Raw genomic sequence first — 26,373 nt, forward strand, 5'->3', positions numbered from 1 at the left:
GCCAATCTCTCAACTAATATTTTGCTATAAACCTTAGCTCTGAGGACGAACTCTTGTCCTGTTCTCCCTCACCCCCTTCTCTAAACTATCTCTGAACAGTCTCGTTACATGCTCTAGCTAAACCATTCTGTCCTATAGAGTTACCATTAGCTACAAATGATACCAAAAAACACAGTCCTTGTTCCCAGTGCAAATCAAATAAAGACAAGGTTTAGAGAATAAGGAAAAAGAAGTTACATTGCTTTGCTAGCAAAGGGGAAGCTGAGGACTATTTTCCCAGAGGCTGTGATTCTCACTGTTAGGGAAAACAGTGGGCTTTTAAGAGGTAATACAAAGACCACATACCAGCTGTGCCCTGTCAGGAGTCATAATTCATTTACAACCTTGAGAAACAGCCATTTCTTAGACTTACAGGCGCCAGTCCTGAATCTAGATTTCTTTGCTCCTATAGTCTCTGAGCCAAAGAATAACTAACTTGGCGTGGGATGAGGAACAAGTTAATTTTGCTTCCCCCATGATTGGGGTGGGAAGACAAGAGAAAGGGAAAAAAAGTTTTAAAGTAAGTCATAGTGGCAGAGCAGGAACAGTTATGTTCAAAGCATTAAGTAGACACTTTCTATATAAATGAATCTCTATTAAAACTTAACTGAACTTGTTCTATCCCAAAGTACCTCAAACTCTCTACAAGGTTTCTGTCTTTGTTATTTAAAATTATAATAATAAAATCCCTGTAAGTTCTTAAGCATACCTAGATTACTTGAGATCTTAGAAATGTTCCTTTTAGAAAAAAAATATTTTTTTTCATCAAGGATTTCTTTTCTTGAGGCCTAGATAAGGGGCCACACTGAAAAGTGCATAACAGGGACAAGGATCCTCATAGCGCTAATAATTTGCTGACAATTTGTGACAGACTTAAAAGTTTGATTCTGTTGGGGACTTGGAGTACTCTGGAGGCTACATTGGGGGACAGACTGGAAGGTCTGATCCTGATGGGAACACAGATTTTACTGAAGATAGACTTAAAAAGTCCAATCTTGTTTGGGAACTCAGAGTGCCCTGAGGCCTGTGTTTTTCTTTCCAGAAAGCCACAAGAAAACCATTTTGAAGATTATTGGTAATTCAGTCTGTCTATGCTTTTGTGTGGCTTGTGCTGATTCTTTTCTGTCACATATGCCAAGAATCCTTCTGGTCCTGAGTAGAATTCCCCTCTTCCATCTGGGAACTCTTCAAACCCTTCTCTGGAGACATCTCTTCTCCCATGACAAAAGCAGGCATCAATCTTGGCACTTCTGCCTTCATTTTGTATTTCTTCTTTGCTAACTTAGTCTTCGGTAAAACTGATGATTTTTTCCCTTCAAGGCTGAAGGCACCAAGATAAGAGTAACTAGGATATTTTCGAGATTTTCAGGGACATTATAATCAACAGATGGTCAGCATTTATGACATCCTGTCCTAGACCTTTAGAGCAGTACCTAGAAGTCCTCAATCACTGTCCTAAACCTGAAGGAACTAATGCCATCCATGCCTTTCTAACTCATCCTTTCATAATCATTTTTTCTTGCAGTCACCTTGGATGCCAAGAACAACAGATCTGATCAAGGACCACTTATGGTAAAAGTTGAAACAATCCCCTGAGCAGCAGTGGCTTTCTTATTGCTGACAAGGCCTCGCCTTAAGAATCCTGGGATGATTACCACACCATTTTGACTATGACTGCTCGGTTATGGATATTTCATGCTAATCCCCCTGCTTTTTGTTCCCTACTAAAACAGAATCTTAGCTGGTGGGCACCACTGGCATTCTACCACAGTCCATCAAATTTAACTATGTATATTTCCTATCTTTTGTCTCACCCTGCCTTCTTTCATTTTCTCCTGCTCCTACTAATACTTCTAATACGGACTGCTTCATGAATTTGTGTGTCATCCTTGTGCAGGGGCCATGATAATCTTCTCCATATTGTTCCGATTTTTTTGGAGAGGGGTACTGGAGATTGAACCTAGGGCACTTAACCACAAAGCCACATTCCCAGCCCTTTTTAAATTTTGAGACAGGGTTTCATAAGTTGCTTAGGGCCTCGCTAAATTGCTGAAGCTGGTCTTGAGCTTAAGTGCCTCCTGCCTCAGCCTCCCAAGTCAATGGGATTACAGACATGCACCACTATGCTGCACTTTGTATTGTTCTAATTTTATTTTATTTTATTTTTAAAATTTTTTTGGTTGTTGATGTGCCTTTATTTTACTCATTTATTTATATATGGTGCTGAGAATTGAACCCAGTGACTCTCACAAGTCAAGGCAAGTGCTCTACCACTGAGCTACAGCCTCAGCTCTGTATTGTTCCAATTTTAATATGTGCACTGCCAAAAGCTGTTCTCTTGGGTCTACTGAAGATAGTGATATGAAACAGGTTTACACCATCTTCCTTCGAAGCTGGCTTTGAATAAGACCCATGTTTCTGCCAACCTGCCTCCTAAGTATTTGATGGAGTAATGAGTGGTAAAACCTAGACTCTTGCCCCTGTGTGGTAAGTTCCACATGATGACATTTCACTATTTAAACATGAAGCTCATGTCAGTCTCCCTGAAGATAAGGCTGAAGATGCTGGTCCCCTTGTTTCCAGTGTAACTGTACCAATTATTAAATTCCTTCCCTACCTCACCATTGGTATTTTTTAAAAATATTTTTTAGTTGTTGATGGACCCTTATTTTTATTTATATTCAGTGTTGAGAATTGAACCCAGTGCCTCACACATGCTATGTGAGTGCTCTACCACTGAGCCACAATCCCAGCCCCATCATCGCCTTTTTTTCCATTCAATATCTGAGGTGTGAGTGGCCAGACCCTGTGGACTGTTGGGACTCTGAAGTCAGGTCCCCTATCCTTTGGCCTAGGACTCCAGTAACAAAACTACTCTGTGTGAAACTATAATGGTGGAAATGATAATGGAGATGAGGACTTTTGATTTGATGATGGCAAAAATTGAATCTGAGTCAAGTAAGCACAAATATACAAGCAAAGCTTTAATCAGGAAAAGGAGGGGAGGGAGACTTGAAGAGGACAACTCTCATGGAGAAAAGTCAAAACTTCCCAATAACAGTTTTTTTTTTTTTTTTTTTTTTTGATACTGGGGACTGAATCCAGGGGTGCTTTATCACTGAGCTACATACTCCACTTTTTATTTTGAGTCAGAGTCTTGCTAAGGGCCTAAATTGCTGAGGCTGGCTTTGAACTTGGGATCCTCCTGCCTCAGCCTTTGGAGTTGCTGGGATTACAGTTGTGTGCCATTGTGCCTGGCTTAATTGCTTTCTCATAATACTCTATGTACTTTTCTTCTTAAACTGAACAGAATCAAATAGATTTAAATTATGACAGGGAGTTAAATTTTTAGCTACTGACCTCAGCGTAGCACTTAAAAATAATTGGGGGAGGGACTAGGGATGTAACTCAGTGGTCAAGGGCTTGCCTAGCACGTGAGGCCCTGGATTCAATCCCCAGTACCACAAAGAAAAAACATTGTAATTGGGGGAAATACAACTGACTTTTCATGAAATTTTTGTGTTCCAAAAAGTTATAGCTGCTTCTCCTACTTGGTCTTCCTCCAGAAAATGGTATTAACTGTTGCTCCTGGTCAGTTTGCACTCAGTAAGAACTGAATGGAAAGGAATAGAAGTGGGCCAAAGACTGCTAAGTGCTTACTCTGACATTCATTCCTTTATCCTTGCTGAAAGAAGCTTAACTTTCAGTGAGCACTCTGCAAAAAAGAATACCCTTTTCAGCTTTCTTTCCCAAAGTTTTGAGCTAAGACATATGTGTTAAGCAATTTTGGGGATGCCTGTTTAAAGAAAACTGGCTGAATTGATAGAAGCCTCTTTTTATTCTTTCTGCCTTTTGTTCACATTTTAGATGTAATGGCTGGAGTTTGAGTAGCCACAGAGGATCAAACAAGGTCCTTAAAAACTGATGACATGGACCAGGATGGTAGAGCCAAAAGGCAGAAGACTAGAACCCTAGTAATACCACGGAATCACCTTAACAATACTGGACTGACTTTTCTATTAAAGAAAAAAACTTTTAATGAGTCATTACTGTTACTAGTTTGTGTGTGTCTAAGCTACTAGTTGAATCTAGTTTTAATCATAGTTACATTGCTGGCTTTCGGAGTCACTGGCTTCTCTGACAGTGGGTGAGCAGCAGGGCCTGACTAAAGGTTTTTCCATATTCTTTGCACTCACAAGGGTCCTTCTTGACTGAATTCTCTGGTGTTAACTGAAGTAAGAGCTGAGCCTAAAGTTCTTTCCACCATAGATATATTAGTGAACATTGCATTGTGAGGGTTCACTAATCTTCCTACACTGAAGGACTGAGAGGCCCTCTCTAAAGAGCAGTACCCTATGCAGCTACTATTGACCAGTTAGGGATGCCTATTATGTTATTATTATGCTTGGGAATGGACTACTCTAAGCTTAAGATTCTTCATCATTACCATGAAGCTCCATTATTCATGATATAAAGATCAAAATCTGTTCTCCAAGATGACTTTATTGTTTGACTTTCAAAGAATTCCAAAACAAGCAAGACTTAAAACTGCATCATCAATATTAAAAGGAAAAAGTCCAATATATTTCAGTGGACATTCAATGAATAGGGAATATGCAGCAGTCACTGTACTGGCACTGAAGTTACCAAGTAAGACAGTTGCTATTTGGATTAATTCAGCACAGTTCAAAATGTGAAATCTCTTCCATAGTCTGCAAAACTCTGATTTATAACTTGAATTAATGAGGTACTGTGGTGGGGATGGAAAATGTAAAATGACACGACATAATTTTGAGGGCAAGTTCTATCATTAACCAGGTGGCAGTCATGAGAGATTGTTTCAGATGGCCTGAAGTATGTGGTTTCTGTGCAGAGCGGCTCACTGCCGGAATTTGTGTCCTAGATGTGCCACATGACCCGCTAGAGCAAAATGGTTTCCTTAACTCCACTCCATCCTGTTTCTCATGTGGAACCAGAAGCTCCTACTGGTCCCCCTTTGATCTGTACCACTATAAATAAACAAAGCAGAGGCTCCAGGTTTTGTTAGAACCAGATGTTAGCATGGCTCAATTGGTCATGCCCCTGGTTCAAAAGAGATAATTGTTTCCTGTGTTTTTTTCTATTAAATAAGTTTCTTAGAGATTAATTTATAGCCAGTCCATCTCTCTGGCAGGAACCCTTTTCCTCACCCATGGGACGTGTGATGAAACATGAGGTATATCTTGGAGATACACGATCATTCATTTAACACCTTATAAATGCTCAGAAGTCTTGTAGTGAAGAATGTTGTTTAACTCTGATCTCACTGTACTGTCTAGGGTGAAATTATTGGGGTCCAAAATGGATTTCAAGGAAAGCAAAGGATAGGGAATGGAGGCAAACACTTCCAACTCAGCCCTTAGGAATTCTGATGTTGGCCAGAATAACTTTTCCTAAAGTGCTGTTTGCTTGTCAATGTATACTTTCTGATGTTCTACAAGGACAACACCTCATCTAACCAGTTTTCCTTTGTGGTGATGTCTCTGATGCTGAAAGAGACCTGACTTCTGTCTGAAGGCTTCTCCACATTCATTACACTCATAGGGCTTTTCTTCATTGTGGATTCTTACATGCTGATTGAGGTGTGAGTTAAGTCGGAATGCTTTCTGGCATACATTACACTTGAAAGGTTTTTCACCAGTGTGAATCCTATGATGTCGAATAAGGTCTGAGGTCAAACTGAAGGCTTTCCCACACTCATTACACTGATGGTTTTTGGAGTGACTGTGGATTCTCTGATGATGGGTGAGGAGCAAGGCCTGACTAAATGTTTTTCCACACTCTTTGCACTCACAAGGTTCCTCCTGACTATGAATTCTCTGGTGTCGATTAAGGTGAGAGCTGCGCCTAAAGTTCTTTCCACAATGGATACACAGATAAGGTTTCTCTCCAGTATGGATTCTGAGATGTTCCAAAAGGCCTGCATTCTGGCTAAAGACTTTTCCACACTCTTTGCACTGATAAGGCTTCTCACCAAGATGGATTTTCTGATGTCTGACAAGATGTGAACTCCTCTGAAAGACTTTCCCACATTCATGGCACTGATGACCTTTCTCTCTAGAAGGAATTTTCTGATGTCCAGTAAGAGTAGAACTCTGACACACTTTGGATTCACCAAGTTTTTCTCCCATGTGTACACTTTCATGTTCAATCAGGTCTGAATGCTGGATAAATGCCCCCCTACATTTTGAGCATTTATAGTCAGTCTTCTCCATGGCCTTGGCCTGCTCTCTTCCCAAATCAGAGTCTTCACAAGGAGCTTCTATGGGTTTGGATATTTTCCTAGATGATTCCACTCTTCCACAAGAGTCTGTCACTAAAACAAGATTCCCATTCTCAATCCTTGTCTCTTCACCTGAAACATTAAATATGTATCATCAATTACCTGCTTTTTGGTGCTTGGGGAAAGGAATTTGAACTAAGAGAAAAAAATTATATCAAGCCATATGTACAAAGTAAAAATGCTGTGGTTGCTTGGGTTTGTATAAGATATATGTAGAATGACATACAAGAAATTGTGAACAGTGACCAGCGAAGGATAGAGGGTTGTGATGAAGAGTGACTTCTTTTCAATGGTTTAAATTTTATCATGTGATACACACCCCACACAGAGAAGCTACCAAACAAGCAAATAAATTGTCTTTGTACACTCTTGAAAATGATTTGTCATATGAAAAATAAAAAAGCTAGCTCAATTGAGGGTCCTTGGGCCAATAAGAAAGGGATGGCACTAACTAAAAATGAAGAAATGTAGGTGTGATGGTGATTTTATCGCCGACTAGCTATGCAACTTAGAAAGTAATTTAAGTCCTCTGGGCTCTGTACCCTCATCAATAAATCAAAATACAATGAACCATAAAACCTTGAGGGTAATATGTTCATGAAAATCCTGATCTTCTTGGACAGCAGTAACTTCTTTCCTATATGGTTCAATGAACTTTTTATATCTCAATGCTGTAATAATTTCATGACAGTTCATATGACTGTTTCCTCCACCCCAGCCCCTGTAGTTCAAGAGACTAGCACAGTGCCTGGTACATAGGAGACATTAAACAAATGGTATTTTTTTTTTTTTAGAAAAATGTTTTCTGAATAAAAGATTGAGTTCTAAGGGTGAAATTAGATGAAGATGAAGGAAAACCTATGTTCAGACACACAGGCAGAAGGATGAGAAGGATAGGCAGACGGCTTTAAGTCTTTTAAAGGCCTGGAATATGAATAGACATGCAAAGTAAGAATGAGAGAGTAAAGGGGGGTGGGGGTAGATAGAAAAAATAGAAGAGTAAGACCCTAACAAGCTCTAAAAAGCACATGAGGGTTAATTGGTGTGATCAACAGAAAGGTATCAGACAATAAAAAGTAGAGAGTAGATGAGAGCCCAAAGTAAAAGCAAACACAAAGGAATTAGTAAGACTACATCAGAGAAAGTAATCACATGTAATAAGTAGAGAGATTAAATAATATAAATAAATAGTGGACTACACTGTGGGTCAAAGCTCTTTCCAATAGAATGAAGTAACCTACAAAGGATGAAGGAGTGAAAGACTAAGGGAAAGAAACAGGAGAGATTCTTTTCAATAATGACATGACATGAAAACTAAAAGGAAGGGGAATTGAAACAAAAAAATAACCCGAACTTTGAATACACAATAACATTTCCACAGACCCAGAGGGTAAGAAACATTTTCAAGAATTATCATTACATTCACTTTTTATTTTAAAACATAGACCTATCATTGTTTATACATCATAAGTTCATTTCTGCAAAGTTATTCAGAAAAAGGTAGGCCCCTTTCTTTCAGCTAATTACTCAGGAGACTCCCAGAAGAAGGGTATCTCTGAAGCAGACTCAAACTGAACAGCTAAGTAGGCAATAGGTAAAGGATGGCTTTAGAAATAAAATCAGCTGTTCAGCAATAGACATTTATTGAGTGTCTATTCAAGGTTGGTGACTATATGAGACTTAGGGGAAAACAAAATGAAACAAAATCCCACAAATAAAGTCCCTACCCTTTTAGTTCAGCAAGAAAAAAAAAAAAAAAAAAAAAAGAGAAGTAGACCAGAAACTATAATAGACTATCATCAGTTCTATGACATGAGAAATCATGCTGCTCTGGAAGCATAGCTGGGGAAACTAACCCAGAGTTGGGGAAGTTATATCTAAGATATATCTTGAAGGATGAGTAGCAAGTAGTCAGGGAGCGCAGGGAAAGTTGTTCCAGATACAAGAAACAAGGCAAGAAAGGTTCAAAGGAGAGAAACAGCAAGGAACAAATGGGAAATGGAACATAGCTAGGCATGATAGGAAAATACAATGTTAGTAGGTGGGATGTAAGGCAACTAATTGTCCCAATCTGGGGCTGAGGGATTTCCCAGGATGTGTAACTGTCATTGCTAAAATTCTCAAAAAAACTGGGACAAACTGGTTATTCTAGTAAATATAAGGCTGATAGGTAGGCATATACTAGAATAGGCCATGTGAGGCCTTTGTTAATGAAATTGGGAGTTACCACTGAAGGTGGTGGTTTTTAACTTATTTTTATTTTTTACTTTTGATTATGGAATTTTATAGAAAGAATTATATTATTTAGCTTATTAAAAGGTTTTAAGCCAGGCATGGTGGTGCACAATGGTAATTCCAGCAACTTGGGAGGCTGAGGTAGGAGGACTGCTAGTTTGAGACCAGCCTGAGTAACTTAGCAAGACCCTGACTCAAAATAAAAAATAAAAAGGTCTGGGGATATAGCTCAGTGGTAGAGCACCCCTGGTTCAATCGCCAGTACTAACACACACGCAGACAAGGGTTTTTAGGAAAAGAGAAACATTAATGAATTTCTGTTCAAATAATGAAGTATGAGCAGAAGGTAGCTTCAATAGAAGTACTGACAGAGAAAGAGAGAGAGAGAGAGAGAGGAAGAAGGGATTACATCAGACTAAAAAGAAGAAGAATGTAAGAAACAGAAGTTAAAAAGAGGGATTTTAGTGACAAAGAAACTAGAGTAGAACAAAAAAAAATACAGGTGACATTAAGAAATAAAATACAGTTGCTATTTACAATAATTTGAAGAAGATAAGAAAAAATGAGTCAGGTATAGTAGTGCAAGCCTGTAACCCCAGAAACTCAGGAGGCTGAGGCAGGAGGATTACAAATTTGAGGCCACCCTCAGAAATTTAAGATCCTCAGCAACTTAGTGAGACTTTGTCTCAAAGTAAAAAATATAAAGAACGGAGGATGAAGTCAGAGGTAGAACACTCTCAGTACCAGCAAAAGAAAGAGGGGTGGGGGGGACTGAATGAAACACGTAGCTGAGATTCTTTGCCTTAAATGGAAAACTGCACTACTTTTAAAATTCATCCCTATAGGAAAGGAAAGAAGAGCAAGATGAAGGTCCAGATTCACCTTTTTTTTTGGTGTTTTATTCAACTGCCTAGAGTGATGAATATTTTTTAGATCTTGATTGTGTTGTTGATAAGACCATACTTCTCTCATGTTGGTGAAAACTCACTGATTGGTAGAGTCACAGTGAATTTTGCTAAAGTAAATTATACCTCAATAAACCTAACTCAAAAACAAAACACAAAATACCACGGTTGCTGGTAGGGCTTCAGAGAGACCTATACAGCTTCTCCCATCTCGCAAGCAAAAAGATGCAATTCAGTTCTTACCTTTCTCTTTCTCAGGTTTTTGAACTTCACACTTGGGCAGGACCTGCTGCTCTTGCACTCTTTTCAGAGGGGCTGTTTCTTCCACAAGCATTTTTCATTTCTTTGCCTGGTTTGGGTCTTACAGATAATTAAGTACATGTAGAGATAATCAGGTACATGTAGGTTTAGGAAATTTGTTCCAAAATACACTTCAAAGGTAGAAAAGAGAACAAAAAGAACCCCGAAGTGGCAAAGAGAATGGGAGGGGAATCTGGAGCACATTCAGTTTCCTCCCAGTGGGGATCAAGTAAGGCTGAGGATAAGACCTATAGAAATGAATACACAGACAGGAAAGAAGCTGAACTGTGCTCAAGTCCAGCTGTCAGGCGAGAGGCTTAATTCTTGCTTTCTTGCAAAAGAGCACATCAGACTTTTACCTCCTCTTGTCCTGTTTCTCCATATTCCTGCCACAAATCATCTAATACAACAACCAGGTCCTCTCCACTCTCTGGGTGATGGTCCTGTACTCAGGTCTGGGACTCCTTGAACAGGATTGCTGGGAACTCTTAGAGCACCAGCAGCTCCAGGATCTGTTCTTGGTGTGGGTCTCAGGCTCAGCCACTGTCAGCAGGTTTTGCAGAGTTGGCACAAAGTCTCTCAAGGTTCTGTGATTTCTTCACTGCACAACTGCCTGGGTTATTTGCACAATGGTTTCTGCTGAAGGCCTTTCCTGTTTCCTTATAGCTTTAATCCCTGTTTTCAAATACAGTGTTGTAACAGGGACTTAAAGGCTGCTTTTGCTAAAAGTACTGATTCTTCAGTTGGTCCTACAGTTATCTCCTTTTCTACCTTAAACTTTGGGTCAGATTTCTGTTCAAGTCTGCATATGGAAATGTTAATAAGAAGTGTCTTTAATGAAGGCATGGAGATACAAACCAAAGGAATGAACAATCTTTTCAATGACATAATATCAGAAAACTTCCTAAATCTAAAGAATGAAATGGAAAATCAACTACAAGAGGCTTACAGGACCCCAAATGTGCAAAATTACAGCAGACCCACATCAAGGCACATTATAATGAAATGACTGACATAAAGAGCAAGGATGAAATGACTGACATAAAGAGTAAGGATAGGCTGTGAGAGAAAAAAATCAAATTACAAATAGGGGGTAAACAATTTTGATTTCAGTTGATTTCTTAGCCCAAACCCTCAATGCCAGGAAGTCCTAGAGTAACAAATATCAAGCTCTAAAAGAAAATGGATGCCAACAGAGAATTTTATATCCAGCAAAATTAAGCTTCAGATTTGAAGATGAAATAAAAACTTCCATGACAACCAAAAGTTTAAAGAATTCATAACTAGAAAGCGTGCATTACAGGACACACTCAGCAAAATATTCCATGAGAAGGAAATGAAAAATAAATAAGAAGCAGCAAAGGGAGGAACTATACTAAAGAAAAAGTCAATCAAAGGAGAAATTAAGTTAAAAACCAAAAATAAACCAAAATGACCAGGAATACAAATTATATCTCAATAATAACCCTGAATGCTAATGGCCTAAACTCATCAATCAAAACAAATAGACTGGCAAATTGGATTAAACAAAAATACCCAACGATATGCTGTCTTCAGGAGACTAACCTCCTAGGAAAAGACATTCACATTCACAGACTGAAGGTGAAAGTTTGGGAAAAAACATGCCACTCACATGGACTGAGTAAACATGCAAGGGTTTCCATTCTCATTCTTAAAATCAGCATACTACAGTGATGCAGCCACATCAGTGTTTACAGCAGCTCAATTCACAATAGCTAAACTATGGAACCAACCTAGATGCCCTTCAACAGATGAATGGATTAAAAAAATGTAGTACATATGCACAATGTAATATTACTCAGCCTTAAAGAATGAAATTATGGCATCTGCAGGTAAATGGATGGAGCTGGAGAATATCATGCTAAGCAAAATAAGGCAAACCCCAAAAACCAAAGGCTGAATGTTTTCTCTGATAAGTGGATGCTGATCCATAATGGGAGGAGGGGTAGGGAAGAATGAGGGAATTTTGGATTGTGCAGAGGGGAGTGAGGGGAGGGGAAGTGGGGATGGGAAGGACGGTGGAATGAGATGGACATTATTACCCTATATACACATATGATTACACTACCAGTGTGACTCTGCACCATGTACAGACAGAGGAATGAGAAGTTGTGCTCTCTTTGTGTACAATGTGTCAAAATGGGGGCTGGGGACATAGATAAGTTGGCAGAGTGCTTGCATTGTAAACACAAGGCCCTGGGTTGAAGTGTCAAAATGCATTCTACTGTCATGTATAACTAATAAGAACAACTTAAAAAAAAAAAGAAGTATCATTTTTAAAAACTGGTAATGTAATATTCATTGACTCTACATTTACTCAATCTTTCTCATTCCCTTTCAAGTTTAAAGACACCAAGGTAAGTAACTAAGATTTCAGGAACAGTGAATCTTGCAGGCAGATTACCCCATTACCCCATGATAGAAATCAAGGATTCCCTGCTACATGGGAACAATTATACCATGATGGGAACCAATTTGCCCCCTCAAGCAAAAACTATTTCCCTGGAGCCAGCAGGACCTCACAGAACCAGACCTGATATGATGGTCAACCAGGCCACACTTTGACTCAGACTTCTTGCCACCATTTTTTTTTTCTTTCCCCTACGTAATCCTGACGCCCTTGTCAGAACCCAAAAGACAGGGCTTAGGATGCTGGTCCCCCTATTTCTTCTCAGTGTGGCCACATTGATTAATACGTTTCTTCCTTGCTTCGTCACCTCTCTTCTCTTTCTGACTGGATACCTGAGGCACTGGGTCTCTAAATCTGATCTACTGGGACCCAGAGAATCTAGAACTCTGGTAACATATTGATCTTCCTTCATTACCCAAAGTTCCTCCTTCTTCAGATTCAGAATAGAAAGGGAATGAGCACTCACCAATGTGGTCACCACCTCCAACTTCAGATTGCTTTGTTTTGGAAAACTTTCTTCTAATTGTATCCTCAGGAGTATTCCTAAGAATATAACAAGATGACTCACAGAAATAGTAATATTAGTAGTAACAATAATAACAATAGCAATAACAATAACCTCTTCTTGTATTTGTAAGATTTCTACTATTCATTTGTTTTTCTCTAAAGTATTTATTCCTAAGCACATAAATAAAATGAGAAAACTCAGTTTTGTAGATTGCCTCTAATATAGCAGGAATAACAGATTTGAAAAATCACCATTTTGCAGCCCTCAAAATGAATGATTTAATCAAGGACTACTGGGTGAAAGAAGTGTGAAAATAGACAGTCTCAAAAAAAACCCACACTGATTGCTAATTAGTTACAAAGGGGAAAATGGACATATTTGGCAGTCACAAATTTATCAAATGATCAAACTTAGCAACACCTATAGTGCTTTATCATTTATATAGCCTTTCTTCTAAAAATGTTTATCATGAATTTAATAATGAAAACTTTGAGGTAATCTAAACTACAGCTCATCTATAACAGGCATGGGTTCAAAAATAAAAAGCAGGTATTGGGAGCTTATTGTTCTAAGTTAAGAAGACTACTAAATGCAATGTGTGAAGTAGTAAAAAAAAGCTACAAATATTTTTTGAAGAATTCAGAAATCTGAATATGAATGAAATATTACAATATTTCATTGGCAAACTATAGCCCAGAAAACCAAGTAGAGCCTGGAACTTATTACCTCATTTTGGATTCCTTTATTATAATACTGCCACATCCATTTGTTTATTGTTTACACTGCTTTCCCACTATAATGGCAGAGTTGAGCAGCTGCTACAGAGGGTATCACCTATAAAGCTGAACACATTTACTATCTAACCCTTTGTAGACAATGGTTATGACCATTTTTTATTTTTATTTTTATTTTTTTGCTGTGCTGGGGACCAAACTTAGCACCAAGCACATGGTAGGCAATGCTGTACTGCTAAGCTACATCCCCAGCTAGATAATGGTTATTAACCCCTGACACAGAACTTTCCTAGCTAGTATAACAGTTCATGGTCATGGAAAAGAACAGTCTCATTAGCAGAAGATGAATACTGAAATTATCAAATGTGAGTGGGCAAAGAGCACACAAATGTAAGAGTAAGAGCACACAAATGTAAAAGGAAATGACAACTGCTGGTACACGAAGACATTATGTAAAATGTATTTTTTTTCAGTATTTCTGAAAGATTTGAAAATTCTTAAAGTGTTGAGGAAGAGCCACGTGTGGTGGCTAATCCCAATGACTTGGAAGACCAAGGCAGGAAGATCGAAAGTTCAAGGTTAGTCTCAGCAATTTGGCAGGGTCCTCTCAGCAACTTAGCAAGATCCTGTCTCAAAATAAAAAGTGCCCAGTGTGGTGGCGCACAGCTGTAATTACAGGCTCCGGAGGCTGAGGCAGGAGGATTGAGAGTTCAAAGCCAGCCTCAGCAACAGTGAGGTGCTAAGCAACTCAGTGAGACTCTGTCTCTAATTAAAATATAAAATAGGGCTGGGAGGTGGCTCAGTGGTCAAGTGCCCCTGAGTTCAATCCCTGGTACCTCCAACACCAAATTAAAAAATAAATAAATAAATAAAATAAAATAAAAAAATGGGCCTGGTAAAAAATTTATTTTCAAATAATAAGAAATAAGTATTACTGCTTATATGTTCATTAAAACCAGTGTCAGAATTAACTAAAAGAATATTAACTTAAAGAATATTACTGATTGCTTATATGTGCCAAACTGTCTTAGGTGCTAAGAATAGAGATAAAGGACAACTCCTTAAACCTCTACTGATCTGTTTTTCTTTTTGTACTGAGGATTGAACCCAGGGTCTCTTGCACGCTAGGCAAGTGTTCTACTACTGAACTATATCCCCAGCCCTGCTCTGTACTTCTCAATATATGTATGTATATGTGTATATATATATATACATATATACACACTTTTTTTTCCCCTCCCAGTACTGGGGACTAAACCTAGGGTCACTCTACCACTGAGCTACATCCCTAGCACTTTTTAATTTTCGAGACAGAACCTTGCTAAATAGATAGCCTTGAACTTGTGATCCTCCTCCCTTAGCCTCTGAAGTAGCTGGGATTACAGGCATGTGCCACTGCACTGGGTTCAAGAAATCTTAACTGTAATTAATTGTTAACTATAAATAAGCAATTTAGTTCAGTGGATTAAGTGCCATAATAAAGGTATGCATAGTATGCAAAGGGTGCTAGAAGAGCACAATGGTAAAGTACCTAATTCTCAGTAACAGGTCAGAAAAGGCTTCATAGAGGTGAGTGAAAGTTAGGCAAGAAAACAGGGAAAGGGTTTTCAGACAGACAAAACTCATATAGAGTTGTTGGGCCTTCAGCACAGTAGTTATGGCTACAGACAGACGTGGAGCTGGAACCCTGGGAAACATTTATATGTAAGGAAGTGAACAGAAAGAGTATCCAGTAGGCCAATAAAGTCTATTTCTGTAAATGTGAACCTATGCCACTGGGCAGAGTGGGGCATGCCTGTAGTTCCAGCAACTTAGGAGGCTGGGACAGGAGGATGTCAACTTCAAGACTAGCCTCAGCACTTAGCAAGACCTTCAGCAACTAAGTGAAACCCTATGTCAAATAAACCCTATGTAAATAAAATACAAAATAGGGCTGGGGATGTAGCTCAGTGGTAAAGTACCCTTGGGTTCAATCCCCAGAATGAAAAAAAGAAAAAGAAAAAGAAAGAACCTATGTCCTAGGCCTGGTTTCTAATTCAGCCCTGTCACTTACAAGCCATGTCCCCTTATCTTCCTAGGGAATTAGTTTACTCATTTGTAAAATGAAGATGATACCTAATTCATAGAGGTTTCAGGTTAAATGAAAAAAATAATTAAAAGTGATGATTATTAGCCAGAAAATATATCTGGTATTGTAATAGTTAATTTTGGATCAACTCTGGGTGACAGGGTGCCAAGATATTTGGTAAAACATTATTCTGGATGTTTCTGTGAGTGTTTTGACATGAGTTTAATACTTAAATCTGTACACTGCAGACTGAGTAAAACAAACTGCCCTTCGTAATGTGGTGGGCCTCATAGAATCAGTCGAGGGTCTGGCTAGAATGAAAAAGTGGACCCTCTCCCAAGTTAGAAAGAATACTTACTATCTAATGGCATTCAAACTGAAATACTATCTTTTCCCTCTGACTTCAGACTTGAACTGAAACATCAACTCTTTCTAGGGCTAAAGCCTTCTGGCCTTCAGACTAGAATTACACCATCAGTTCTTCTGGTTCTCAGGTTTTTGGCTTGGACTAGAACTAAAACATTTTCTCTCCTGGGTTTCCAAGTTGCTGACTTACCCTGAAGATCTTGGAACTTGCCAGATTCTAAAATCATTTGAACTAATTCTTTATTAAAAATCTCTCTCTTATTTATTTTTATTTTTGGTAGTACTGGGGTACTCAATGGTACTCTACCATTGAGCTACATCCTCATCCCCTTTTTTATTTTTTATTTTGAGGCAGGGTCTCAGTAAGTTTCCCAGGATGGTCTTGAACTTGAGATCTTCTTGCCTCAGTCTCCCAAGCAGCTGATTTACAGGCATGCACCACCACACCCAACTAACAAATCTATTTCTAGGTATCTATCCATTGACTGATCAATATGGATACTGGTTTTATTTCTCTAGAAAGCCCTGACTAATACAGGCATATTGTGTATGATATGGTTCATTTTTATGATTAATTAAATATATCAGCACGATACATAATCAATAATCTAACAACCTGTTTTGGGGAGAGCTCCATCTACGTAGCTACTTGAGCCAGAAAACTGGCTGCTCTCTCCTTTTATATTTCATGTATCTGATTAAGTTCTATTGATTCTATTGCTTAGATATTCCTCAAAACCATCTACTTCTCATCATCCCCCTTTGCCACCATCTTCTCACTCATACGTCTACAACTAGTCTTTCTGCTATACCAATCTATTTTTCATATTGCCATCAGTGATCTTTCTAAGAAGGAAATGAAATATTGTGTTTCTGCTATTCCTGTTACATATAATGGCTCATCATTACCATTAAGATCAAGTTCAAAATATTCAATGTGCTTTAATTTTCATTATGATCTAATGAATCTTAGTTCCTCGAGTTTGCAATGCAAGCATTCTTGCTCCTGGATCCTTACATATCCTACTCCTTCTGTCTAGAAATCCTTTAAAGAGTTAAATCCTTGTTTAACTCTTTAACGATAAGCCAGCATAGCTATTTTATCTGCTGTCTATGTATTAATTCACTTAATCCTCACAAATCCTATAAAAAAAAGTATCTTCTTTGACCTCTCCCCACCTTGTTTTGGTATTGGGGATTGAACCCAATGGTCCTACCACTAAGTTACACACCTAGCCATTTTTATTTTATTTATTTTGAGATTAAGTCTCGCTGATGTTGATCTCAAACTTCTGCCTCGGCCTTTAGAATTGCTGGGATTACAGGCCTGAGTGGCCATGCCCTGTTTTAATCTCACTGTACAGAGAAGGAAACTGAAACATGAAGAATTGAAGAATTGACATAAGGTCCCAAAGCTGAACCTCAGATGTTTCCTTCAATCTCCGGTGCGTCTACTGTACACCACCTTGGATTTACCTTTGCCTTCTCTCATATTTATACCCTACATCTGATCCAGTAGCAAATATTGTTGGCTTCACTTTCCAAAGCAGACCAATTATCTGACCACTATTAACCACATCTACCACAATATCCGTGCAAGCCTATCTTTATCTCCCACCTGAATTATTTGCATTTTTTTTTTTCAAATTACTCCTAAATGTTGTTTCCTTATTATTCTCGTGCCCATCTACAATCTATTCTCACCATGAGTTCCCAGCTAGAGAAGCTTTAAAACATGTCAGATTATGTTTTTCCTCTGCTTAACATCAAAACAAACAAACAAACCGAATTTACACAGTTAAGATGTCCACTTTTTCTACACCCTCCTCTACCTAATCTATCATTCCTCAAACGTCATCCTTATTCACCAACCATTCTGCGCTCCAACCATTCTGGTCTCCCTGTTATTCTCGGAATATGCCAAACAAGCTCCAGCTCTAGGCCTCTGCGCTTGCTCTTCCTTCTACCCAGAAAGCTCACGTACCCTGAAGCCACATAGGTCTTTTCCTCTTCCTCAAATTTCTTCTCAAAGATTATTTTCCCAGTGAGGCCAACCTTTAATATCCATCTAAAATTTCGCTCAATGGAAGAAAAATATGCAGCAGAAGGTTATGACCCTTTACTAGGTCCTCTCATAGGCCCCAGGACTGATACCTGCCGCCACGTACTCCGCTTCCAATTCTCAGCAACTCGATCAGGGAAAGCTCTGCACCCATCTAGAACTGGCCATTCCCACGATCCTCAGGCCACAGTTCTGCCCTAACCTGGGCCCAATCACCACTCACAAGCCGAGGACACGCAGGGGCAGCCACAATCTCTGGAACACGTCATTAGGCTTTCACAGTGTCAGCTCTCTCTCTCCCCCGCGCTTTCGTCTCCACTCTAGGACCTCCGGAGGACCTCGACTCTATGGTATCCTGCGTCTGCCCCGCTAGAGGGCATCCCCGCCCACCCGAGAGTGGAATGTGAGCTTTGTTAATCTTCTTTTTCTTGCTGTACCTATTTTCATTTAAAAGCCAAATCTTATTTTAGTTTCCAAACAGGCCAGCTCAGTTGAATGTTAGAGCAAATAGCCGACATTTCCACTTTGTTCACTTACATAAATAAAACAAGCTCACACTTCGCCATTTCTTCCCAATTTAAAAAAAATCATCAATGACAATAATGAGTGTCAAAGTATTTTGAAAATAAAATTGAACAATGAACATATTTGGATTGAAAGTTTCGAGGAGATTAAAAAAAATGTGTCTATTAGTTTAGGAAAGACTAATAAAAAATTTTTGTTTTCCTTTGAATGTAGGTTTCAGGGAGGAAAAAAAAAATTATATATCATTTTACCCAAACAGATTCTATAGCAGAGAAGAGAAATAGTTCCTCTTTCCCACCTTGTCACGATTGTGTTTTTATAGTCTTTGAATAAAATTAATCCTTTAAAAAATCTGAACAAATTTTCTATTTAATAGATCACTTGATAGAAATTTTGAAACATCATCAAAAATCAAAGGAAACATTGTATAATGACATATTTCCATAAAAAGAAAAAAAGTTTCATTATCATGAAGAGAGTTATGTTTTTATCCTTGGACACCAGATACTTGAAAGTATCTTTTCAAAGTTAAATATATTTAAATTAATTTTTTTTTTGTTAGACTAACAAACCCAGTAACTATTTTATGTGATTATTTACCAATTAGAAATGAATTCCTTCTTTAAGGGAAAACTTATTCACTGACTTAATTTTTTTTATCCCTAAAGAAGGGATCCCCCCTCAACTATTTAAGGAATAAACATAACAAAATTTTACATTTCAAAAGGAAATAAGTATATCTTACTTTCCCTCTCAAATACCCTACCACAGCTAACTTGATCTCAATGCTGAGATCATTGACATTGAGTTGAATATCCTATGAAAATCAAAATCCTTAAACAGAGTTTTTAAAATTCAAGGTGCACAGTAATTGTTTTTTTTTTTCAGTGTTAGGGATTGAATCCAGGGTACTGCACATGCTAGGCAAGGGCTCTACCCCTGAGCTACATCCCCAGCACATTAATTTATTTTAATTAATTGATTTATTTTTGAGACCAAATCTTATGTTTTCCAGGCTGGTCTTGAATTTCTGGATGCAAATGAAGCTTCTTGTCGGGGTTCCCGGGACCCCCAGCCTTGGGCACGGTCATGATGGCGCCTGGCACTGAGCCAAAAGCGGCCAGCTATACAGTAAACAACCAGCGAATTCCAATGATTGGCTAGTTAACGATATGATTAGAGCATGCCCCCCTCGTGTACCTATTCTATGCCTGCAGCTGTCCGCGCGTTTACCTCGTGTGCTCTCCCCTGATTGGTTGGGGTGTATATAAGCTTGGTGGGTGGGGGAGTAAGGCGGAAGCTGGGAGTAAGCGGAGGCTGGGAGTAAGAAGAGGCTGAGAGAGGAAGGGGCTGAGAGTAGAAGAAGCGAGGAAGAAGAGTGCGAGCGAGGACGTGAGCCGAGCGGGAGAAGCGGAGCGGCCGAAGTAGGCGTGAGCCAAGCGGGAGAAGCGGAGCAGCCGAAGCAGGTGTGAGCCGAGCGGGAGGAGCGGAGCGACCGGAGCAGGCGAGAGTTAGGCGGAGGGAAAGAGAGCGAGAGAAAGAAAAGAGAGAAGGGGATAGAAAAGAGGGAAAGAAAGGAAGACTGTGCACAATAAACTTCCAAAGCTTCAGACGTTTGTCGTGTCTCTCTCTGCGGCCAGAGGGAACGCGATAGCTTCTGCCTCAGCCTTTCAAGTAGCTAGAACTACAGGGGCAAGTTACCAAATTTGGCAAAGTGTCCTTTTTAATTAATCTGTTTGCATCTTTTGGGAGGGGCAAGTGTAGATAAAGTACCATTTGACCAGGACAGAATAGCTGTTGCTAATCATTCTAATTTGAGATTTTCATTTTACAGAATTATCCTCATTTTTGTAAACTACAATGATCTTTGTTTCCATCAGATCTGTTATGGTTTGGATGTGAAGTATCCCCCAAAAGCTCACGTGTGAGACAATGCAAGGTTCAGAGGAGAAACCATTAAGTTTCGAAAGCCTTAACCCAAGAAGTGAATTAACCCCTGATAGGGATTAACTGAGTGGTAACTAAAGGTATTTAGGGTGTGGCTGGAGAAGGTGTGGCATTGGGGTAGCGGCTTTGCAGTATGTATTTTGTATCTGGTGAGTAGAGTCTCTATCTCTGCTTCTTGATCATCATGTGAGCTGCTTCCCTCCACCACACTCTTCTCCATGTTGTTCATACTCACCTTGAGTGAACCCTGAGGAATGGAGTCTGCTGTCTATGGATCCAGACCTCTGAAACCTTGAGCCCCCAAAGAAACTTTTCCTTCTCTAAAATTGTTCTGGTCAGGTCTTTTTTAGTTATAGCAGCAAAAAAACTGACTTAAACAAGATCCACTGAACTTGTTGGACTATATTATGATTTGGAACTTAAATGTTCCCTCAAAGGCATTTGTATTAAATCTGTCAGCCTGTGATGCTATTGGGATATGTTGAGAGTTTTAGCAGGGGTGGCCTAATGGAAGGAAGTTAGGTCATTGGGAGCATTTCCTTGAAGGGGATATTTGTACACCAGCCTCTTTTTCTCCTCTCTCCTCTCCGCCCCTCCTCCTCCCCCCTCCACCTACCCCCTCTTCCTCCCCACCTCCTCCTGTCCTCCTCCTTTGCCCCCTTCTCCTCCTCCTCCTCCTCTTCCTTCTTTACTCACTCACTCACTCACTCACTCTCTGTGCTTCCTGGCTACTATAAGCTGAACTGACCCTTTCTGCCATGGGCTGTTCACCATGATCTTCTGCCCTCCCACAGGCCTAAAGCAACAGGGCCAATAAAAATGAATTGAAATCTCTAAAACTATGAACCAAAATAAATCTTTCTTTTGAACTCAGATGTCCTCTGCCATTGAGTCCCACCCCCAGACCTTTGTAAATTTGAGATAGGCTCTCCCTGAGTTTCCTTGCTATGCTCCTGCCTCAGCCTTCCAAATTGCTGGGATTACAGGTGTGCACCACCACACCTGCCTTTCCTCCTTTTAAGTAGTTTACCTCAGGTATTTGTCACAGTGACAGAAAACCAACTAACACAGGTTAAGAATAAAAAGAGCTTTTGTCACATGTATAATTTCTTACTAAACTGCTGAAAGAAATACCTTTATATTTAAGTTCTATAATATTATAGAACTTAAAAAATTACCGTGAACTATCCATTGTAGAGATGGACCAATTGGGGATTTTTATGTTTTGTGAAACACTATTTTAGATAATTTCATGAAGTCATAAAATAAAGGTCTATAAGAAAATTCTTGAGGGTTCATAAAGGTCACAAATTAATCTAAATTACTTAACCAGCAGTAGTGACTCTAGTTTGATTTCTTGTGTTTATCAGCACTGAATAAAACTGTGTAATTCTGATGGTTAAGACAAGTTATTTGATCTGTTCAACTTCCTGCCTGAGCAGAGTTTAATGATAAAGTAATGCTATTGATTTCCTGAAATAAACATAACACAAAATTTTTGTTGTCTGTTTTTCTTTTCTTCTACAATTGTAACCACATATGTGGGCAAAAATACTTCAAAGTAAAAGTTGTTCTGTTTTTATTAACTCGACTGAGACAAAGGTGATACATAATCAAATTATAATTCTCAAAATCTTTTTAAGGTAGATTTATTGGCTAGTTCCCTCATTAAGAGCAATGTTAAATGACAAATTACACATAACTACAGTAAAAAAGCTGTTATGAATATTCTTCTATAAGTATTACATGTAGTATTTGTTGCATTGTGTGTATTTTTTCTTTTTGGACAGAACTCCACTGATCTTACCTTGATTTTCTTAGAAGTCATAGTTTCTCAACTGCATCCTTTCCCCAAGTGAGAAAGACAAAGATATTTGTTTGGCTAATGTTAAACAATCTTGTTAGGTGTTAAAGGGCAATATGGTCAAGTGTCTCCCAGAAAAATAACTCAAAAGGCAAAAAACAGGGAGGAAATATTCTCAAGATTCATGATGAGATATCTTTATTATTTGAAAATTTTTTCTTTTTTTTCCTTTTTTTGTGGTCTGGGGATTGAACCCAGAGCCTTGTGCATGTGAGGCAAGCACTCTACCAACTGAACTATCTCCCCAACTCAAAAACTTTTTGATTAATAAAACAAAAATCCTATAGAAGAATGGACGAGTTATAGTGTGCTTACACATACAAATTGCAAAACACTCATAATTAAAAGATGTTCTCCCTCACTTTTAAAGAAATTAAAAGAAAATGAATTGCCATTTTCACCTATCAGATTAGCAGAGATAAAAAGCTTTTTGAAAGTACAATATTGGTGTTGATGTTGGTTTGTAAGCTGGTGCATCTTATTTTATTAGAAGGTACTGTTTCAGTATCTGTTAAAAGCACACAGAGCTTAACTGTGACATTCTTAGACCTTCCCTGACAGCCATATCCAAAAGGTCCTCCTGTGAAATCTCTAGACCCATATTTGCTCTATAGCCTACTGCAATTTGTAACTGTTAATTCTTAAGTCTGTCTTCTCAAGTAGAATGCAAAATTCTATGATGGCAGTGATCAAGACTAACCTGATCCTGGGTTTATCCCACTTGGAGGTGAACATTTCCATATGACTAAAGGATTCTCTTTTTTTTGTTTGTTTTTTTGGTACTGGGATTAAAACCAGGGTACTTAACTACTAAGCCACATCCCCAGCTTTTTTTGGTATTTTATTTAGAGACAGGGTCTCACTGTGTTGTTTAAGGTCTCACTAAGTTGCTGAGGCTGGCTTTGAACTCTCAATCTTCCTGCCTCAGCCTCCCGAGCTGCTGGGATTACAAGTGTGCACCACTGTGCCTGACTTTCAAAGGATTCTTTGTGACCCAATAATTCTATTTTAGATAAATATGCTAGGTATATTGTCACGAATCCACAGAGACTTTCAGTACAGTACTGTGTAATAGCAAAATATAAAAAATGCCTTAAACATTCAGTAAAATATAGTCCTTCATACAATGGAATGCTATAGTCATTTAGGATAATGACATATATACAGACACAAAGCATCTCCAAGATCTACCATTAAGTGAAAAAAGCAAATTGTCAATTCCTGCATTTAGTGTGGAATAAATTGTTTATTTCTAAAAAAGTGGAGCAATGGAGATGGTATGTCTTTCACCAATGTTCCCCAATCTATTGGGGAAATCCTCAAGCTGGCAAGTTCCAGTTTCAACTGTACCACATATTAGGGTGAAGGTGACCTTTCACATTACACTGCCCTGCTAGATTCTAGAAGCCCACCTTTGAACCTTCAGCTCTATGGGGGTGGTACCAGTGTCTTGAACCCTGAAAATGGTGCTATCCAAATGAGATAGTTTAGCCACCGTTGAACTTAATTGTCAACATCCATATCAGGCAGATATCACTAAATGACAACAAAGGCCTTATAACAGACTGCAAATGGAGTTAATTCTAATCTTCCCTAGAGATTTGTATACCAGTCTCTCAATGCTAACTCCCCTGTCCATGTAGTACTTCCTGATCTGGTCTTCTCTTCATGAGCTCTGCTCCTCCTTTGTATCTTCTCATTTTTTTCTCTATTTTGATAGCATAGGTGACCCCAATCTACTCTTTGGAAAACTCGAGCACTCCCAATCTTCATCTTTTCACTTATATCTTATTTATGGATAAACCCTATGCCCTTTTCAATCAGAACTTGGCCTCTAATACCCAAAGCCAAAACTTTCTTCAAGAACTTTCAGCAAATGTACTATTCGATGTTTTTTTTTTTAAATAAAAAACTGTAGTAGGCATTTGTTGGTTGTCTATTCTTCCTGCTCAACATTACCTTGATTTACATTCAACAGATACACTCTTTACCCATGTAGCCCAAATACTAACTACACCTACAGCTCTGGGAGTAGGCCATTCTCTTTTCCTGGCAACAGCACTCGTTTTAAGTGGGCATGTGAACCAAGAAAATACAGTTAGGGTGAAATCTCTGGATTTTTGTTTGGAATGCCAAGTCAGAAATATTGACTCTTTACAGATATTACAGATAATATTACAAATATTTCCCTCTTTACAGGTAGAGCAGGGGATTTAACAATCTTTTTGAAATCAGTCTGAGGAAAATAACTCATGGAAAAGGAAGATGGAGAAATAATCTCAAGTTCTATTAAAGCTATACTGGAAACACATTCAGGACCTAGACTTTTCAGTTTATAAGAATCAAATGTTCTCTAGTTTTTAAAAAACCTAGTCTGTTAACTGCAACTCAATTGAATCCTTTGTTCTTTTCAAGATTCTTTTGGTTCTCCCAAGGCAAGTGAATGACTCCAAGAGGTAATGAAGCCCTCCAAAAGAAAGATCAGAGCAATGCATAGAAGAAAAATACCTTTTGCAGAATGAAATCTAACCTTCATCCTGCAAAATATGCCGTCTATACACAAAACTATGGGCAGATACAGGAGACACCAAAAAGGTTTCTTTCCAGAGGGGAATTGGGGACTGGAGTGACAGTTTCACTTTTACTCTCTTTCAATAACATTTGAATATTTTAAAAATCATGTGCACATATATTTTAAGAGAAATTTAAAAAATTGCTAAAGATATCTCAAAAAGCAGCTTTTTCCTGAGGGACTTACTAATGTAGTAAGTACAATAGCACTGTAAAGTCTTTTCAAATTATTTTGGTGATGTAAAACTTGTTGAAAGTCCTGCTGTGCAACAAATAAGTCTTTACTTGTCATCTTTCCCTTTTGTCTTTCTGTACACCATCTCTCGGAAACTAGCTAGAATCTTATTCTCTCTCTTTCTTCTCTCTTCTTGGTTAAAGGATGCAAGAGCTCTTTTTTCATCAGCACTGTAAATTTGATTCTCTTTACGCAGTCTTACAGCTTCCATTCTGCGATGTCTGCTACCACTCATGACATAACCTGAGCATTCAAATGAGGCGATCTCTTCACTTGTCAACCCAATTTCGCCTCTTCGTGGGATACGCTTTCCAGCTTTTACATACTCAGCCATAGCTGCACCTTCACCTGGGAGCAGAGCATGACCATAGTTCAAGGGTTTTTCATCTTGAGTGGTATGTATTATAGGTGCTTCTGGACCTATCAAATCCATCTTATCTACAGTCTTTGACTGTTCCATCCAGATACCTTCTGGAAATTCCCCTTCGGAAGTTTTATAGCTTGTGTCACTGGATTCTTTTTTAGTCTTCTTATTCTTTTTCTTGTATTTTTTTGCTCTACGTTTCTTCTTGTCTTTCTTCTTAGCTTTTTTGACTCTCTTTTTATCTTCATCAGAGCTAGAATCAGTGTCAGAGACTGAATTACTGTCATTATTATCAGAATACTTCCTATGTTTTCTTTTGAAGGACTTTTTCTTTCTTTTTTTCTTTTTTGAACGACTGATCTTCCTTTTTCTTTTTTCTTCAGAGCTGGAATCTGAACTGCTGCTCTTTCGATTCTTTACCTCATCTTCAACTGGGGTATGTTCATCAGAATCTGGCTCAGGAAACTTCGGTGATAGCCCCCACACTTCAGGCGCACCCAACTCCCCAATTCTCTCTCTCTCCTTCAGCCTCCTTTGCCGGTAGCTCTCCTCCTTTTCCTTCTCATAGTCTTCCGCCCACTGCCAATCGCCCCCGTAGTGGTGGTGGCGGTGGTAGCGGTATCCGCCATAGTAGACTGAAGAGGAGGACGAGCAGTTGTAGCTGCGGAGACCTGGCCGCTCCCAAGACCCCGAGCGGCTAAGCGGGTAAGAGGGGCCAACGCTCACCCCAACCCAGGGAGGCCCGAGGCCCTCCCGTCCGCGGGAGCGAGAACGGGAACTGCCACCCCGAGGAGAGCGCCTGGTCTGCGCAGACCCTGGGCTCCCGGAGGAGCTGCGTCGACGTCTCCGAGAGCCCGGGGTGTCCTCGGAATGGCGGGACCGAGACACCGGAGTCAT

The 26,373-nt window shown here is 39.1% G+C and overlaps 3 protein-coding genes and 1 non-coding gene across 5 annotated transcripts in view; all 4 read right to left on the bottom strand.

Moving 5' to 3' along the window:
* Pgbd1 (piggyBac transposable element derived 1) overlaps positions 1-18,261 on the bottom strand; it is a 39,244-nt gene extending 20,983 nt beyond the window's left edge. The window contains exons 1-2 of one of the 2 annotated variants that reach the window (XM_047558107.1): positions 18,194-18,261; positions 12,699-12,775 (exon numbers count right to left, since the gene is read on the bottom strand). The gene's annotated coding sequence lies outside the window, so the exon portion shown is untranslated. Of the gene's footprint in view, positions 1-12,698; positions 12,776-17,892; positions 18,053-18,193 lie in introns of those variants that run through there. The other variant, XM_047558106.1, reaches the window with a different exon arrangement.
* Positions 1,892-2,001, bottom strand: LOC124989895 (U6 spliceosomal RNA). Its single transcript, XR_007109700.1, has one exon. It is a non-coding gene; the product is annotated as a U6 spliceosomal RNA (small nuclear RNA).
* Positions 4,523-12,777, bottom strand: Zscan26 (zinc finger and SCAN domain containing 26). Its single transcript, XM_047558115.1, has 3 exons — positions 12,699-12,777; positions 9,745-9,861; positions 4,523-6,433 (listed from the first exon to the last, which is right to left on the bottom strand). The coding sequence occupies exons 2-3, from the start codon at positions 9,833-9,835 to the stop codon at positions 5,529-5,531; spliced, it is 996 nt and encodes a 331-aa protein (XP_047414071.1). The 5' UTR covers positions 9,836-9,861; positions 12,699-12,777; the 3' UTR covers positions 4,523-5,528.
* Positions 18,262-25,158: 6,897 nt separating the features above from the next.
* Nkapl (NFKB activating protein like) lies at positions 25,159-26,373 on the bottom strand. Its single transcript, XM_047558114.1, has one exon. The coding sequence runs from the start codon at positions 26,371-26,373 to the stop codon at positions 25,159-25,161; it is 1,215 nt and encodes a 404-aa protein (XP_047414070.1).

The sequence above is a fragment of the Sciurus carolinensis genome, chromosome 7 (assembly GCF_902686445.1).
Source record: "Sciurus carolinensis chromosome 7, mSciCar1.2, whole genome shotgun sequence".
In the NCBI taxonomy this organism is placed as follows: Eukaryota; Metazoa; Chordata; class Mammalia; order Rodentia; family Sciuridae; genus Sciurus; species Sciurus carolinensis.

Excerpts from the sequence above, each read along its gene's own strand:
- Nkapl (XM_047558114.1), bottom strand. The coding sequence starts at position 26,373 with ATGACTCCGGTGTCTCGGTCCCGCCATTCCGAGGACACCCCGGGCTCT.
- Zscan26 (XM_047558115.1), bottom strand. The coding sequence starts at position 9,835 with ATGCTTGTGGAAGAAACAGCCCCTCTGAAAAGAGTGCAAGAGCAGCAG. Across the intron at positions 6,434-9,744 it reads AAAACCTGAGAAAGAGAAAG|GTGAAGAGACAAGGATTGAG; the intron begins GTAAGAACTGAA and ends TTAATGTTTCAG.